Below are 19,474 nucleotides of genomic sequence, written 5' to 3' on the forward strand. Positions count from 1 at the left end.
CTTACAAGATGTATGTCATTAGGTAAGCAACACAATGCACCAAGGTTGTGAAATAAGGTGATCTGACCTCATTTTTACTAATGCTTTAATGTTCGTAGCATTCTATGAAGTTTACAATAATGATTTTAAAAAGCCTCATCAGGAATAAAAGTGTATTTGAGACGGATTAAAGATGGTGGCGTGAGAGGTGAGACAGAGGCTTCCTCCTAAAACTGCATTTAATATGACAATATAATTAATACAACTAATCCTGAAAGAGCAACAGGAAAGAGGACTGCACCAGACTGCATACACCTGGAGAAAAGAGCAGACATCATGGAACAGGGTAACATACCAAAGTGTGGCCTGGCGGGACCCAAGCCCATCCCCCACCCCAGCACGCCAGTGGGAGGAATAGAAATGGAGTAGGGAGGGAGTGGAGGCCTGCGACTGCTGAATACCTAACTCTGGAGACCTCCTCTGGGAGCACAAACCTACATATCATGGTGCTTTCATAATACTCTCATGGTTAGGGGATTGCAAAGCTAAACAGGCAGAACTCCTGGAGAGACTGAGATCCCAGCTGCTTGTGGAAAGCAGGGATCCCTATCCAGCTGTTCTGGGACAAAAGAAAGGCAGGCAGTCTGAGAGACTTCCTAACAAGGAAGCCCTTAGCAAGAGGGCTGCTAAAGGGGCAAGGATTGCACAGAGCTTACTGCTCAGAAGAAAGGACAGGTAGACAAAATTGTCCAGGTGCACTCTGCACAATAGGTTGGGAGCTTTCATGATTTTCAGGTGCTCCAGCTCCCTGGCTGGCTACACAGCTCCAAGGCTCCCCCGCCGTAATATGCAGCCTACTACGCCTTTCTCCCGGCCAGACCCACCTGGCTCACAAACCAGGAAACCCTACCCTGGTGTTAGGACAGCCAGATGGAAGCCCCATCTACAACTACAAACACAAAGCATAGAGGCTTATACCTGTGTGCTCGGCCCACTGGTTCAAGCAGTGGAGACAGGCATAGCAGCCGGGAAGCAGGAAACAGCTCTTTCCTCCCCCCCAGGCACCAATACCACTCCCCTGTAACCCCTGACATTACTTCAGAGGCTGAGCAGCTACAGAGAGTAGAGCTTCTGGACACTATAGGGCGCCATATACAAATATGTAATGCCAAAGGAACCTGGTTCAAAGTAAAATTATCAATACAACTCCTGAGAAAGATGACATCGAACTCATGAATCTTCCTGAAAGGGAGTTCAAAATAAAAATCATTAACAAGCTCATGGAGGTACAGAAAGATATTCAAGAATTCAAGAATGAATTCTGGTCAGAGATCCAATTGTTGAAGAGCTCAATGGAGGGTATTAAAACCAGATTAGATATGGTGGAAGAGATGATAAATGAAATAGAAACTACAGAAGCAGAATACAAAGAAGCTGAGGCACAGAGAGAAAAAAGGATCTCTAAGAATGAAAGAATATAGAGAGAATGACCAATCCAAAAGGAACAATATTTGCATTATAGGGGTACCAGAAGAAGAAGAAGAGAGAGAAAAAAGGATAGAAAGTGTTTTTGAGGAGGTAATTGCTGAAAACTTTCCCAATCTGGGGAAGGAGATAGTCTCTCAGGCCATGGAGGTACATAGATCTCTCAACACAAGGGACCCAAGGAAGACAACACCAAGACATATAATAATTAAAATGGCAAAGATCAAGGATAAGGACAGACTACTAAGAACAGCCAGAGAGAAAAATAAGATCACGTACAAAGGAAAGCCCATCAGGCTATCATCAGACTTCTCAGCAGAAACCTTACCAGCCAGATGCATTTAATGCAATGAGGCAGAAGGACCTCCAACCAAGATTACTTTATCTACCAAGATTATTATTTAAATTTGAAGGAGGGATTAAACAATTTCCAGATTAGCAAAAGCTGAAAGAATTTACCTCCCACAAACCATCTCTACAGTCTATTTTGGAGGGACTGCTATAGATGGAAGTGTTCCTAAAGTTTAATAGCTGTCACCAGAGGTAATAAAACCACAGTAAAGTAAGTAGAACAACTAATTACTAAGCGAATGCAAAATTAAATTAACTATCCCCGAAGTCAATCAAGGGATAGACAAAGAGTACAGAATATAACTAATACATAAAGAATGGAGGAGAAAGAAAAAGGAGAAGAAAAAGAACAGAACCTTCAGACTGTGTTTGTAATAGCATATTAAGTGAGTTAAGTTAGACTCTTAGATACTAAGGAAGTTAACCTTGAACCTTTGATAACCACAAATCTAAAGGCTGTAATGGCAATAAATACATATCTATCGATAATCACCCTAAATGTAAATGGCCTAAATGCACCGATCAAAAGACATGGAGTCACTAAATGGATAAAAAAACAAGTTCCATCTCTATGCTGTCTACAAGAGACTCACTTTAAACCCAAAGACATACACAGGCTAAAAGTGAAGGGATAGAAAACGATATTTCATGCAACTAGTAGGGAGAAAAAAGGAGGAGTTGCAGTACTTGTATCACACAAAATAGACTTCAAAATAAAGAACATCACAAGAGACAAAGGACATTACATAATGATAAAAGGTTCAATCCAACAAGAGGATATAAGCATTATAAATATCTATGTGCCCAACACAGGAGCACCTATGTTTGTGAAACAAATACTAACAGAATTAAAAAGGGAAATAGAATGCCATGCATTCATTCTAGGACACTTCAACACTGCACCCACTCTGAAGGACAGAACAATCAGACAGAAAATAAGTAAGGAGACAGAGGCACTGAACAACACATTAGAACAGATGGACCTAACAGACATCTACAGAACTCTACACCAAAAAATAGCAGAATACACATTCTTCTCAAGTGCACATGGAACATTTTCAAGAATAGATCATATACTAGGCCACAGAAAGAGCCTTGGTAAATTAAAAGAGACTGAAATTGCACCAACCAGTTTCTCAGACTACAAAGGTATGAAACTAGAAATTACGCAAAGAAAATGAAAAATCCCACAAACACATGGAGGCTTCACAACATGTTCCTACATAATCAATGGATCAATGACCAAATAAAAACAGAGATCAAGCAATAAATGGAGACAAATGACAACAACAATTCAACACTGCAAAATATTGGACGCAGCTAAGGCTGTACTAAGAGGAAAGTATATTGCAATACAGGCCTACCTCAGGAAAGATGAACTATCACATATGAGAAGTCTAAATTGACAATTAATGAAACTAGAAAAAGAAGAAAAAAATGAGGCCCAAAATCAGTAGGAGTATGGATATAACAAAGATCAGAGCATTAATAAATAAAATCGAGAAGAATAAAATAGAAAGAATCAATGAAAGCAAGAGCTGGTTCTTCAAGAAAATTAACAAAGTAGATAAACCCTTAGCCAGACTTATCAAGAGAAAAAGATAATCTACTCACACAAAGAGAATCAGAAATGAGAAAGGAAAAATCACTATGGACACCACAGAAATACAAAAAATTATTAGAGAATACTATGAAAAATTATATACTAACAAACTGGACAACCTAGAAGAAATGGACAACTTTTTAGAAAAATACAACCTTCCAAGGCTGACCCAGAAACAGAAAATCTGAACAGACCAATTATCAGCAATGAAATTGAACTGGTAATCAAAAAACTACCTAAGAACAAAATCCCTGGACCAGACGGCTTCACCGCTGAATTTTATCAAACATTTAGTGAAGACTTAATACCCATCCTCCTTAAAGTTTTCCAAAGATCAGAAGAGGGAATACTTGCAAACTCATTCTATGAGGCCAGCATCACTCTAATACCAAAACTAGGCAGACACCACAAAAAAAGAAAATTACATACCAATATTCCTGACGAACATAGATTAAAAAATATTCAACAAAATATTAGCAAACCGAATTCAAAAAGAATATCCATCATGATCAGGTAGGATTTATATATATCTATATAACAGATATAACTGTGGTTACAATCAAAAGAGAATCTAGGTAAGGATTATTTACTCACCTCACAGCTCCTTAGACGGCAGGCCCATATAGGTGTGTTAGAAGAAAGTGGCTGGAGAGGAGCTAGGAAGGGTTCTTCAAGCATTCTGTGACAGGTGAGGAATACATATAATATGTAAGTTACACACACACATAAACATACACAGGGCATTCAACTGTTTTATCCTCTTAGCCAATGTTGAAGACAATATACTGTCAATCAGAAATTGCATTAATTATGACAGATTGATCTGATGAGTGTATTAATTATAAATTTCTTTAATCATTACTATTTCATTAATTGCTAAAGCAAAAGCCTAAGTCTGTTCTCCTAAATACCTAGAGTTCCAACAAATTCAAGTATTTTATCTCTCTCAAAACTGATTTTGTACTCTTCCGATTATGTATCTTTTTCATTTAGCAAAAGAAGAGCTGATCTTCAGATGACTTAAGAGTAACATATATCAAATTTTAAGACTAAATGTCATAAATATTGTGTTAATTTAAAAATATTTCCATAGAACAATTAAAAAATATAAGTAATACAAAACCCACATCTATATTTCCCTTAATTATTATAAACAATACTGTTTTAAGGCAAAAATAAAAGCTGAAATAGACATGAACAAAAAACATTTTAAACACTTTATCATAGAAGAAGTCAGTACATAAAAATGTGACCTGAGTGAGAGCTCAAGATGGAGGCATGAGTAGGGCGGCGGAAATCTCCTCCCAAAACCATATATATTTTTGACAATACAACAAATACAACTATTCCTGAAAGAGAGACCAGAAAATACAGTACAACAGCCAGGCTACTTCTACATCTGTGAGAACCCAGCATCTCATGAAAAGGGTAAGATACAAAGCTGTGACCCGAGCACTCCTCCCACCCCAACTCACCAGTGGGAGGAAAAGAATCAGAGTGGGGAGGGAGTGGAAGCACAGGACTGCTGAATAACCAGCCCTAGTAATCTGTACCAGGAGCACAGACTCACACTCTATGGTGTACTGGATATTAGAGAAATCCAAGAGTAAAATCCGAGATGGAGACTGGGAGTGGGTCCCCACAGATGGCTCCCCTGGGACAAAAGATAAGTAGACACTTTTAAAAGTCTTACAGGGACAAGAGCTTAACAGCTGGACAAAAGTCTTAGCATACTCAGCCCAGCAGGCTGCGGATCTTAAAGAACTTCAGGAGCCCTAACCCACTGGGTAGAAAAGCAGCTCCTAAGCTCCTCACGGTGATAAGCAACCTACTATTCATTCCCCCCCACCACTGCTGCCGGCAAACTGGCTGACCCGCCACTGCTACAGAGCAGCTCAAGAGCAGCCCCACCCACAGCAACCAACCAGAGTCCCCTCCCAATGTGCAGCTAACTGGGACAGACCCAGAGGCTGCCATCGGTGGGCAGCTACATGGCACAGATAGAGGAAGCCGGAGTAAGGTCCGAAAGGCACGATCACATGACATGTCTGTGACACGCCCCCCCCCATAGTGCCCTTGGCTATCCCAAGGGCCGCCCTGCCCATGGCAGTGCAGATTATCCCAGACACTGCTCTCAGAGAGCAGGTAACCAGCACAGGCAGTGGAGAAGTGCAAGGTGACAAGCAAGCAGGAAGGGACTTTGCCCAGCTGACACATGCATCCCCTGCTGGTGATCACTTCTATCACCATGAAAAGGCAGAAGAATCTGGACCAGTCAAAATTCACTCAGACAACCCCAAAGAGAGGGCCTGGTGATACAGATATAACCAATCTTCCTGAAAAAGAATTCCAAATAAAAGTCATAAGCATACTGATGGACCTGCAGAGAAATATGCAAGAGCTAAGGGATGAATTCAGGTGGGAGATAACGGAAATGAAACAATCAATAGAAGGACTTAAGAGCAGACGGGATGAGGTGCAAGAGACTGTTCATGGAATAGAAATTAGATAACAGGATCAATAAAAATGAGAGACGCCCTCTCAAAAAAAAAAAAAAGAAACTAGAGTACAGGAATACAGAGAAGCAGAGGTAGAGAGGGATAAAAGGATCTCTGGGAATGAAAGAATATTAAGAGAACTGTGTGACCAATCCAAATGAAAAATATTCACATTATAGGGCTACCAGAAAAAGAAAACAGAGAAAAAGTGATAGAAAGTGTCTTTGAAGAAATAATTGCCAAAAACTTCCCCTAGTTGGAGAAGGAAATAGTCTCTCAGACCATGGAAGTTCACAGATCTTCTAACACAAGGGATGCAAGGAGGACAAAACCAAGACATATAATAATTAAAATGGCAAAGATGAAAGACAGGACAGTATTAAAGGCAGCCAGAGAGAGAAAAATGATCACCTACAAAGGAAAACTTATCAGGCTATCATCAGACTTCTGAACAGAAACCTTACAGGCCAGAAGAGAATGGCATGATATATTTAATGCAATGAAACAGAAGAGCCTTAAACCAAGAATACTGTATCCAGTACGATTATCATTTAAATTTGAAGGAGGGATTAAACAATTCCCAGACAAGCAAAAGTTGAGGGAATTTGCTTTCCACAAATCACCTCTACAGGAGAATTTAAAGGGACTCGTGTAGATGGAAGTACTCCTATGGCAAAATAGACTTCACAACAAAGAAAGTAACAAGGGGTAAAGAAGGACATTACATAATGAAAAAGGGGCCAGTCCAACAAGAGGATATAACCATTACGAATATATATGCACCCAACACAGTAGTACCAACATATGTGAAACAAATACTAACAGAATTAAAGGAGGAAATACAATACAATGAGTTCATTTTAGGAGACTTCAACACACTACTCACTCCAAACGACAGATCAAACAGACAGAAAATAAGTAAGGACACAGAGGCACTGAACAACACACTAGAACAGATGGACTTAATAGACATCTACAGAACTCTACACCCAAAAGCAGCAGCATACACATTTATCTCAAGTGCACTTGGAACATTTTCTAGAACAGACCACATACTAGGCTACAAAAAGAGCCTCAGTAAATTCAAAAAGATTGAAATTCTACTAACCAACTTCTCAGACCACAAAGGTATAAAAGTAGAAATAAACTGTACAAAGAACACAAAAAGGCTTACAAACACATGGAGGTTTAACAACATGGTCCTAATAATCAATGGATCAATGACCAAATTAAAACACAGATCAAGCAATATATGGAAACAAATAACAACAGCAGCATAATGCCCCAACTTCTGTGGAACCCAGTGAAGGCAGTTCTAAGAGAGGAAAGTATACAGCAATTCAAGCCTATTTAAAGAAGGAAGAACAATCCCAAATGAATACTCTAAAGTCACAATTATTGAAACTGGAAAAAGATGAACAAATGAGAACCAAAGTCAGCAGAAGGAGGGATGTAGCAAAGATCAGAGCAGAAATAAATAAAATTGAGAATAATAAAACAATAGAAAAAATCATTGAAACCAAGAGCTGTTTCTTTGAGAAAATAAACAAAATAGATAAATCCCTAGCCAGACTCATTAAGAGAAAAAGAGAGTCTACACACATAAACAGAATCAGAAATGAGAAAGGAAAAATCACGATGGACACCACAGAAATACAAAGAATTATTAGAGAATACTATGAAAATCTATATGCTAACAAGCTGGATAACCTAGAAGATGTGGACAACTTCCTAGAAAAATACAACCTTCCAAGACTGACCTAGGAAGAAACAGAAAATCTAAAAAGACAAATTACCAGCAATGAAATTAAATAGGTAATCAAAAAACTACCAAGAACAGAACTCCCGCCCAGATGGATTCACCACTGAATTTTATAAGACATTTAGTGAAGACTTAATACCTATCTGCCTTAAAGTTTTCTGAAAATAGAAGAAGAGGTTATACTTCCAAACTCATTCTATGGAGCCAGCATAACTCCAATACCAAAACAGGGAAAGACAGCACAAAAAAAGAAAATTATAGACCAATATCCCTGATGAACATAGATGCAAAAATACTCAACAAAATATTAGCAAACCAAATTCAAAAATACATCAAGAGGATCATACACCATGATCAAGCGGGATTCATCTCAGGGATGCAAGGATGGTACAACATTTGAATATCCATCAATATCATCTACCACATCAACAAAAAGAAGGACAAAAATCACATGATCATCTCCACAGACATTGAAAAAGCATTTGACAAAATTCAACATACATTCATGATAAAAACTCTCAACAAAATGGGTATAGAGGGCAAGTACCTCAACATAATAAAGTCCATATATGACAAACCCACAGCAAGCATCATACTTAACAGCGAGAAGCTGAAAGCTTTTCACCTAAGATTGGGAACAAGACAGGGATGCCCACTCTCCCCACTTTTATTCAACATAGTACTTGAGGTCCTAGCCATGGCAATCAGACAAAACAAAGAAATACAAGGCATCCGGATTGGTAAAGAAAAAGTCAAATGGTCACTATTTGCCAATGACATGATACTGTACATAAAAAACCCTAATGATTCCACTCCAAAACTACTAAAATATCTGAATTCAGCAAAGTTGCAGGATACAAAATTAATACACAAAAATCTGTTGCTTTCCTATATACTAATGATGAACTAGCAAAAAGAGAAATCAGGAAAACAATTCCATTCACAATTGCATCAAAAAGAATAAAATACCTAGGAATAAATCTAACCAACAAAGAGAAAGACCTATACCCTGAAAACTACAAGACACTCTTAAGAGAAACTAAAGAGGAAACTAACAAATGGAAACTCATCCCTATCAAAATACCAACAGCATTCTTCAACAAACTGGAAAAGAAAGTTCTAAAATCCATATGGAACTACAAAAGACCCCAAATAGCCAAAGCAATCCTGAGAAGGAAGAATAAAGTAGGGGGGATCATGAACCCCAACTGCAAGCTATACTACAAAGCCACAGTAATAAAGACAATTTGGTACTGGCACAAGCACAGAGTCATAGACCAGTGGAACAAAACAGAGAGTCCAGATATTAACCCAACCATATATTGTCAATTAATACATGATAAAGGAGCCATGGACGTACAGTGGGGAAATAACAGCCTCTTCATCAGCTGGTGTCAGCAAAACTGAACAGCTACAAGTAAGAGAATGAAACTGGATCATTGTCTAATCCTATATACAAAAGTAAATTCGAAATGCATCAAAGGCTTGAATGTAAGTTATGAAACCATAAAACTCTTAGAAAAAAACATAGGCAAAAATCTGTTGGACATAAACACAAGCAACTTCTTCATGAAAATATCTCCCTGGGGAAGGGAAACAAAAAGCAAAAATGAACAAGTGGGACTACATCAAGCTGAAAACCTTCTGTACAGCAAAGGACACCATTAATAGAACAAAAAGGCATCCTACAGTATGGCAGAATATATTCATAAATGACAGATCCGATAAAGGGTTGACATCTAAAATATATAAAGAGCTCATGTACCTCAACAAACAATAAGCAAATAATCCAATTAAAAAATGGGCTCCACATCACTAATCATCCGGGAAATGCAAATTAAAACCACAATGAGATATCACCGCACACCACTTAGGATGGCCAACATCCAACAGACAAACAACAACAAATGTTGGCGAGGTTGTGGAGAAAGGGGAACCCTCCTACACTGCTGGTGGGAATGTAAACTAGTTAAACCATGTGGAAAGCAGTATGGAGGTTCCTCAAAAAACTAAAAATACAAATACCATTTGACCGAGGAATTCCACTTCTAGGGATTTACCCTAAGAATGCAGCAGCCCAGTTTGAAAAAGACATATGCACCCCTATGTTTATCGCAGCACTATTTACAATAGCCAAGAAATGGAAGCAACGTAAGTGTCCATCAGTACATGAATGAATAAAGAAGATTTGGTACATACACACAATGGAGCATTATTCAGCCATGAGAAGAAAAAAAACATACTATTTGCAACAACATGGATGGAGCTAGAGGGTATGATGCCCAGTGAAATAAGCCAGGCAGAGAAAGAGAAGTATCAAATGATTTCACTCATCTGTGGAGTGTAAGAACAACAACAAAAAAAAACTGAAGGAACAAAAGAGCAACAGAATCACAGAACCCAAGAATGGACTAACAGTTACCAAAGAGAAAGGGACTATGGAGGATGGGTGGGAAGGGAGGGATAAGGGGAAAAAAAGGGGCGTTACTACTAGTAGACATAACGTAAGGGGGGGTTCACTGGGAGGGCTGTATAACACAGAGAAGACAAGTAGTGATTCTATAGCATCTTACTATGCTGATGGACAGTGACTATAGTGGGGTTTGTTGGGGGGGACTTAATGATTGGGGGAGTCTAGTAAACATAATGTTGCTCATGTAATTGTAGATTAATGATACCAAAATAAATAAATAAATAAATAAATAAATAAATAAATAAATAAATAAAAATATAAAAAAGCTAAAAATGGAAATACCATTTGACCCAGGAATTCTACTCCTAGGAATTTACCCTAAGAATGCAGCAGCTCAGTTTGAATAAGTCACATGAATGAACCCCTGTTTACTGTAGTACTATTTATAATGGCCAACAAATAGAAGCAACCTAAGTGTCCACCAGTAGATGAATGGATAAAGAAGATGTGGTACATATACGTAATATTATTCAGCCATAAGAAGAAAAAAAATCATACTATTTGCAACAACATGGAAGGAGCTATAGGGTATTATGCTCAGTGAAATAAGCCATGTGGAAAAAGACAAGAATCAAATGATTTCACTCATCTGTGGAGTATAAGAACAAAGAAAAAACTGAAAGAACAAAACAGCAGCAGACTTACAGAACCCAAGAATGGACTAACAGTTATCAAAGGGAAAGGGACTGGGGAGGATGGGTGGGAAGGGAGGAATAAGGGGAAGGCTGTACAACACAGTGAGGACAAATAGTGATTCTAAAGCATCTTACTATGCTGATGGACAATGACTGTAATGGGATATATGGTGGGAACTTGATAATGGGGGTAGTCTAGTAACCATAATGTTGCTCATGTAATTGTAGATTAACGATACCAAATAAAAAAAAATGTGACCTGACCATTAAAAAATTTAGGAACTAGAATGGATCATTTCCTTATTTAAAAAACTTTATTAGTGTCAGATTTCTTCAAAAGATAACAGGCAAGTGTCACTGAGGAAAAGTAGAACTTTGGACATTAATGGTTTCTAGAGCAGCCTCCTTTTTGCCAACATGACATCAAAATAATTAAAGATACATTTGATGATAGTTTGTTCTATTCCCTGAACTTCTGATATTTTCTATAGTCAGCCAACTTTAAATGCGATCATTTAAAGATTTACATGATGACATCAAAAGATGAGCTCCCCTTTGCCAATGACTCACCTGGTCACTGTCTTTTTGGGCAATGTGAGGGATGCTTGTGGATGAGGAATGTATTTACTGGTATTGTCTACTAGAGCATCCACTCTTACCGTAGGCAAGTTTCTGTCACTGGCTTTCTCTTCAGAGACATCTTAAGAGCAATAACAAGAACAAAGCAACATCAGTATCTTGAATAAGACCATGATAATATATCTTACTGGAACTCACATATTTGAAATAGGAAAGGGAAACTATGTTCTGAAGCTAAAGATAACAAAACTTAAAACACTTTATTGAGAATTTTTTCTGATAAACTTGTTTACTTTCAAATTATAATACTGACTACTAGAATTTTGTAATTAAGTTTTTAGAACTTACACTGAACAGTTAGAAAATAAAAGTGGTAAAATTAAGAGTTTTACAATATAGTGGGAAAATATAAAATGAATTTTTTGTTTCTATGCCATGTTTATAATGTTTTCTGCAAACTTTCTCCCTTAAGTTTTAGTGACTGTTAACCAAGACAGAGAATCACAACATTAAGGCACAAATACCTACCCTAAAACATTAGCTATGAAAAATGATAAAAAGTGTAGCAATGATGTTGGAAAAGAGATTCAAATAGATGGAAAAGAATGGGAAGCAAAAGGAAGAGGACAGAGATATTTTCAAGTAAAGATGGAATGAAATAAAAAGAATGGAAAGCATAATTCCTTTCTGAATTTGAAGGAGCAAAGGAAATAGGGAAAGAGAGGATTAAAAGAATAGTTAAAAAGGATTGAGTCACATGGCTAATGACAATACTGATAAAAATACAAATGTAAAATTTTTTCCAGTAGCTATTAGCACTATGTTCTTGTTATTATTGTTGTTATTATTACTGTCATAATTAAGAAGAATTTATTTTATGCTCACTGGTCATTTGGGAGGAAGCAAGTGTCAACCAGCTTCATAGAATTCCAAAATGAAATAGACAGCTAACCTAGACAGGGGTTGAAAAATGAACTTGAAATTTATTTAGGTTGAGAAACTTTTTCTAATTATTCAGTTCACAATCTTACCCAAAGAGATCAATTTTAGCACTGACTTTCATGAGATTATTATTTTTTCGAAATATACATTTGCTCTTGAAATATTTTCAAACTCCCTACATCCCATGATTACTTACCCTGAGGACTATTCACATTCACAAGCTGTCCCTGAGGTATAATCACTTGTGCAATTCCTGTCTGGGTAGATGGAATTACACTCAGCACCTGTCCATTTTCTGATGGGCTGGCAACAATCATCTTGGAAGCATTAAAAAACAAATCAAATGCAAAAGCCTATAATGACTTAACAGCATTATAACTTAAATAAATTATTAAAGACATGCTGACCTTTACAGTGGAATCTATTATTTCCCTCATTTTACAGATGAAAACACTGAGGTACATAAAAAATTTTCCAAAGTCTCATAAGTGATAAGTGGTAAAGATCGGATCCAAAACAGGCAATTTGACCTATGTCCTATGATCTTAACCACCTATGGTCTTAATCATTGATTACACATGTGTGAGGTCTAATTATTTAGTAATCTGAAAATGGTTCTGACTGGACTTAATATGCTTACTTTTTTCTACTTACTGTATTACCCATATACATATTTGACTGTGTGGCAATCATTTGTTTCATGTTAGGATTTTTTTCTTTAGTTTAAAAATAGCAACTTGTTAAATGTCTAATTAAACAGGATTTAAAAATATATTTTTGTGCTTATATACACATCCTGTCTTGGTCCATTAATGAATATTACAGAGCCCAAAAAGTCTGAAAAAAAAAAGAGAGAAAATTGTGTATATATATATATACTCCCCCACCCCCCTATTTAACAACTGAATCCACTGCCTCAAATTTAAAGGAATAACTAAAAAGGCATCTGGAGTTGAAAACAAACATTTTGAGCCTACTAAATAATATTACTAATGTATAATTTGAAAACAAGTTTTTCTTTTATTTCTAGGCATTTTGGACATCCTGTACACTTTATTACCTAACACACTATTCCACTGACACAATTTCACTGCTTTACCTGAAGTCTACTCTCCTTAGTTCTCCCTAGTGCAAGTAACTCTCTTTAATCATTCTAACCCACATTCCTAGACTTCCCTTTGCTATGTAAAACATGAAAATATTGCTGATGCCTGATAGAGACTGCACTTCTTCTTTTAAAAGGGTCATTTGAAAAAATTTAAATTTGAAAAGAAACCTCAACAAAGTAGAATGCTTTAAATAAAATTACAGACATGTCCCAGAAATAAGAGTAAGAATTGTTTCCCTCTGCCAGTGTGGATTATTAAGTGTCTTGAGATAAAAACATCTTGCCATTCCTCTTATCACTTTAGCATGAAAAGCAACTATAAGTTCTGATAATAACAGCTTTACATCTATTCAGTGCATAATGAGTGGCAAGACTTTACATGTATTACCTTATTTAATCCTCTTAACATATGAGGATTCATTTATAGATATGAATAACACATGTGTCTGTGTATACCATACACATAGATACAAGCAAAAATAACAAAGAGCTATAATGATGAACTGAAATTCAAACCCAAGCAGTCTGATGCCTTTTTAACTCTGTACTGTCTCTCAATATCTGATGATGTTACTTAACCTAAAAAAAGACAAAAACAAAAAGTACCAAAAAAACCCTGCTGGACTTTAAAAGGCAACAGTAATAATATTGTTTTAAACTCTTTATGCCTTATGAGATTAAATATCTGTGATAAATATTTTATTAATTCTTAGAAAATAAGCATGCTGTGGTTATTTTTAAATCCAAATAAAAGACATACAATTTACTCACATGAAAATTTCATAATTAAGACTGACCTATGGAATACCCCCTTAATTTTGAAACTATGTTTCCCAAGCAAAATGGAAGTCTCCTCCATTTTCTTTCTTTAGCTTATTCCACCTAATACCAAAAACTATTTTCAATCCATGTAATTTGACAACTGATGATAATCTTACTTTACCTATTTAAAAAGTCTAATTATCTTGACCTTTTGCAATGAAAACAGTTCTGAAGAGTCAACCGCTGCAGCACATTCTATCTGAGGCAGACCATGAACATTATCATAAAACCTTGGCTAATGAGTAATCTTGTATTTACTGGCCTCTTTGGGTACCATATTCCTAATAAATGCCAAATGCCATTCCTGCTTCATTCCAAAACCTCTTCATTACTGCAGATTCATCTGCTACAGAATCTTTTACTAGTTCCTTAATATCTTCTATATAAAAAAGTCATATTAAAAAAATTCATTCTCTCAAAAAGCTCCACTTGGTGGGGGATGTTGATAGTAGGGGAGACTATACATATGTGGGCATAAGGGGGATGGTAAACCTCTCTATGTTCTGCTCAATTTTGCTGTGGACCTAAAGCTGCTCAAAAAATAAAATCTATTAAAACAAAAAACCCAAAATACTCCACCAAGTTTCCCGGAATAGCACCACTTTCTGATCTTTGGTTCTCTGAAGAAAATACTTTCTTTAACTCTGTTTCTTACATTTCTTTCTTTAATTCAGTCACATACTTCCTATTTAATAGCTTCAAATAACCCTCTATCATCTCCTACCACAAACAATGTAAAAACACCTTTATGATCACTTTGTATAGAAATTTAATAATTATCAGAAAAAGTTGATTAATGAGTAATCTTATATTTACTGACCTGCTTGTGTACCATATTTCAAATAAATGCAAAATACCATCCCTGCTTCATCCCAAAGCCTCTTTGTTGCAGATTCATCTGCTACAATCTTTTACTAGTTCCTTGATAGCTTCTATATAAAAAATCATATTTAAAAAAATATCATATTTTTGAAAAAGCTCCACTTGGGGCAGCTTGATAAGGAACAAAGAGAACGGGAACTCTTTTATTAGATTCAAAGAAATAAACAACTTTAATGTGCTTTTTAGGAAAGGTACAATGTGTAAAATGTAACTCTTAATACATTTGAACTCCTTTATCCTTCTATCAGAGCATGCAGACTAAATGTTCTTACAGAAACTAGAGTAAGTGTCAATTAAAAGGAGAAATTATAGAAATATTTCATTCTGGATATGAAATATTAAAATGCAGTTGGTTCACATCCAGATTATTTGTTGCATATTAACCTCTGCTGGTGATGCCGTATGGTTACAGTTAACCCTTATACTGCATTTCAGTCCTAAAGTAGGCCCAGAAATATGTTGAGCCTAAATATACACAAAAAAATGACTTGTTCACACTTAGCCACCTCTAAACCAATCACTCTCAACCTCAGAATTTATCTGAATTATAAGAGAGCAATAGGACATAGATTAATGTAGAAGGCTCTAGACTAGAAACAAAACAAGGATTAATTTTAGGCAAAATGGATGATTACTTGTAGTATAATTTACAGTTGAAATTATGATTTAAAAATAATTTTATTATTAAATTAATAAATATTCATTGTAGAAAATTTGGAAAATACAGGTAAATAAAAGGTATACATTATTCTTCATATTATTGATAATATAAGTATGTTCCTATTAACCAGAGAACTTAGAAGTTTTTCTCAGTAATTTTCTTTATTTCAATTAAAACCATCTTTCATCTCTTCTATTCAAACTACAAACTTGGTCACAAATGGTTTTAGCTAGCAGTTTAAGGCAGCATTTTCATCTTTATGCATCATTATTCACATGACACATATGTATCTACCAACAAAGATAAGCAAGGGTATGTTTAATTTCCAGTAAACCATTGATAATTCCACTGATTTCTTCTTCTTCAACAAAGTATACCAGCATGTGGCATGCAAGACAGTGACTGATGTTGATAAAGCAAGTGATAACCTTGAGTTAAAATGTATATACAAAAAATAAATGTAAGTTATATTTAAACTCTGGCACTTTAGCACTAGTTATAAATTATTATACATTTCCAACTGACCTCAAAGCACCTAGTGGGTGGAAAGTATTGATTTGAAGACTATTTGTAGTCCTGAAAGGAAATCTTTTAAAATACATTCATAACTTTAAAATGAATGTAATGGAAACAGTATTTCAAAGCAATGGTAAGTCAATAGTGTTAAGAAATTAAGGTCATCTAGTAAGACTAATATATTTTTCCAAATAGCATAAAACTGGTATTTACAAAGTATACTCACCATTTGTGCATCAGAATCCCCCAGTGACTGAAATTCATATTGAATAGGTTGCCCATCTTGGTCCACTACATGGAATTGGTCTGCAGAAATAGTCTGTTTCTGACTTAGGGACTCTGTTAGATTCTGTGAGGTGAGTGGATTATCTGCTTCAGGAGTAGTAATGGGTAAAACTCCAGGAGAACCATTTTGTCCAAAGGAAGAATCCCTGGAGTCCATACAGGTTAGACGCTTTTTTGCAAAGAAAAAAAATCACTTGGTTGTTTGTAAAATACGTCACAATTTTTTTAAAAAATAGAAAGTTTATAATAGAAATGGAAATATATTCTATTCTCAGTTAATTATTCACTTTACTCTTGTCGATTCACACAGACTGATATTGACAGAAAGCAGTTCTTTAGTAAAATTGTTGATTTTTATTATATTTCTATTTTCCACGGGAATGCAACTTGAAATGATTAAATATAATTTAACATTTTTATGTATAAATCTTTATGAGTACAGTAAGTAAAACTCTATATTATAAAATTAAATATATCACAGAATTTGGATGAATGTTAAAATTGTTGAATACATTAAATGTAACACAATTCCTTAAGCATAAAAAGCTGTTAAATGGCATATTGTTTTCCTTTAGAATAAAGTTCCAGTTGAATCCCTACCTCAAATACCTGAGAATCTGTTTGTGATTCTTCAGAATCATTATGGTTGACTTTTAATGAATCAGTAGACTGTTCCATGCTGACATCATATTTAATTCCATTTTCCTCTATTATTTAATAGCTGAAAGAGTTTAAATATCTGATTAACTAAAGCACTTAACATTTTTATGGAATGTTTGTCTTAAATAAATTTCTCATCTCCCCTCCTGTATTAGCCTACACACTTTAGGTTGAATCATTTCCATTCTATAGATTAGGGAAAAAAGCATTTTTGTTAAATGACTTGCTAAGGTACCAGAATACATTCAAAGCAGAACAAAGATTTGCATTAGCCCTTATCCTACCCCTAATCACACTTGTATATTGGTTTATTAAGATCACTGTTATACCCTTTTATATACTTTTAAAATTCTCATTTTACAAAGATTTAATGCAAACAAAGGTTTTAACTTTATGAATTGGGTGTACCCTATTGTGACATTAGAAAATTTAGAACAGATCTCTTAATATAGATTATATATATATATAACATATATGTGTGTGTATACACACACACACACACATAATTCCTACCATGATATACAATCACACCACTTAATGTTGGCTTGAAAAGCTCTGAAAATGAAGAAATATGTACTTTAAATAAAAATTGTGCCACTTAGGCCTTATACAATTTTTAACTGGTAGCAATTCTGTTTCTACACACACAGCTCCACCTCCTGGGGATATCTGACAATGTCTGGAAACACTTTTGTCACCACTAGAGGTAGGTGCTAATGGTATCTAACAGGGAGAAGCCGGGAGTACTGTTAAACGTGTTACAATGCATAGGACTGCGTTACACCAAAGATACATTTTATATTTTCATTAACTTCTAAAATGAAAATGAAGGGTTTTGTCAGTAAAACTATAAAATAGTTGAAAAGAGTATTCTGTAGTCATATGGTATGGGTTTGAATTTCAGCTTTATACTTTGTTGTCAAATTTGTTAACCACTCTGAGGTTTAGTTTTCTCATCTGCCAACTGGAAATAATACTGCACCTTCTTCATGGAGTTGTCAGATTAAATAAAATCATGTATGCAAAGGGCTTGGCACAGTTCCAAATATACTGTCCGTGTTCAAAAATCTATTTTTATTACCTATGATTATATAAACTAAGATTAAAATTTCACCTATCTAGCCTAAATAAACCTTTGGTTTTTAAGGGCAAAAATCTGCTACAGTCATATTCATATAATCAAAACTTATCTGGGTTAGTATGAAGCTTCTAAATATACTTCTCTATACTCTGAAAAATTGAAAAAAAATTTTGCATTAGATGACTAATAGGCTCTATTTCAATATTATTGTTTAAAGGTTCACCTATAATCTTGGTTTACTCTGTCACAAAAAAGAATGAAATCTTGCCATTTGTGACAACATGGATGAGCCCAGGGGGTATTATGCTGAGTAAGCCATAGAAAGACAAATACTGTATGATTTCACTTGTATGTGAAATCTAAAAAACAAAGAAGTTGAATAAAGCAAAAAGAAAAGTATTACCCCCTTCTCCGCTAATTTTTACATTAATTTGCATTAGGCCCTTCAATCCTGACAACTGCAGGGTGAGTTAAAAGAACCAATTTTCCCATCTAACCTCAATGTTGGTATCTGCTATTAATTATCCCTAACTTTCAGTTTACTAAGTCAAATAAAGTTTTTAAGAATGAAGACATATTAAATAGCTAGGTAAAAAATGTTTTCTTTCAACTGGTAACCATAAACAGAAAAAAGTACCTATATACAAAATGCAATTTGACTTTTTCATTAATATGTAATAAACAATAAACTTTATTTATAGAGCTGTTACTTTCAATTAGTTAAAAATAAAATGATTACCTCAGGAAGTAGCTCAAGTTTAAATTCAGGACTCAAGCATTCTACTATCCCAGAAATGCCCTTTAGTCCACTGAAGTTCTTCCTTTTGGGAACACTAAATCATGATAGTTGTGACTTCATTTATGTGAAAGTTATAATTATATGTCTTCATGGCAGCATTTTTTCTGTAATGAGAAGGTATTCAATATATATTTTATTTTCCTACTCATAAAGAAAACTACCAGATTTTCTTTTGTGGATTTCATTATAAAATAGCCATTACCAGCCTGGTATAGTAGAACCATCAACTGGTATAGTTAAAGAGAACTAAAAATTAAGATTGACTTTACGGATAACTGCATGAGTGCAGAGATAGGGGACCTAATCTCTCTGTGTCAGTTTCCTTATCTAAAATTAGGGATTTGGACTAAGGT

At 35.3% G+C, this 19,474-nt stretch overlaps 1 protein-coding gene across 8 annotated transcripts in view; it reads right to left on the reverse strand.

Moving 5' to 3' along the window:
- The window catches only part of CARF (calcium responsive transcription factor), a 126,195-nt gene that overhangs the window by 103,100 nt on the left and 3,621 nt on the right, over positions 1-19,474 (reverse strand). For 5 of the 8 annotated variants that reach the window (XM_037009211.2, XM_073218322.1, XM_073218323.1 and 2 more), the window contains exons 2-7: positions 19,062-19,225; positions 17,182-17,302; positions 16,523-16,750; positions 12,504-12,624; positions 11,357-11,486; positions 4,013-4,097 (exon numbers count right to left, since the gene is read on the reverse strand). In XM_037009211.2, the coding sequence (XP_036865106.1) occupies positions 4,013-4,097; positions 11,357-11,486; positions 12,504-12,624; positions 16,523-16,750; positions 17,182-17,259 (642 nt within the window). In that variant the 5' untranslated portion in view covers positions 17,260-17,302; positions 19,062-19,225. Of the gene's footprint in view, positions 1-4,012; positions 4,098-11,356; positions 11,487-12,250; positions 12,318-12,503; positions 12,625-16,522; positions 16,751-17,181; positions 17,303-19,061; positions 19,226-19,474 lie in introns of those variants that run through there. The other 3 variants (XM_073218325.1, XM_073218328.1, XM_073218327.1) reach the window with 3 other exon arrangements.

The sequence above is a fragment of the Manis javanica genome, chromosome 12 (assembly GCF_040802235.1).
Source record: "Manis javanica isolate MJ-LG chromosome 12, MJ_LKY, whole genome shotgun sequence".
NCBI lineage: Eukaryota > Metazoa > Chordata > Mammalia > Pholidota > Manidae > Manis > Manis javanica.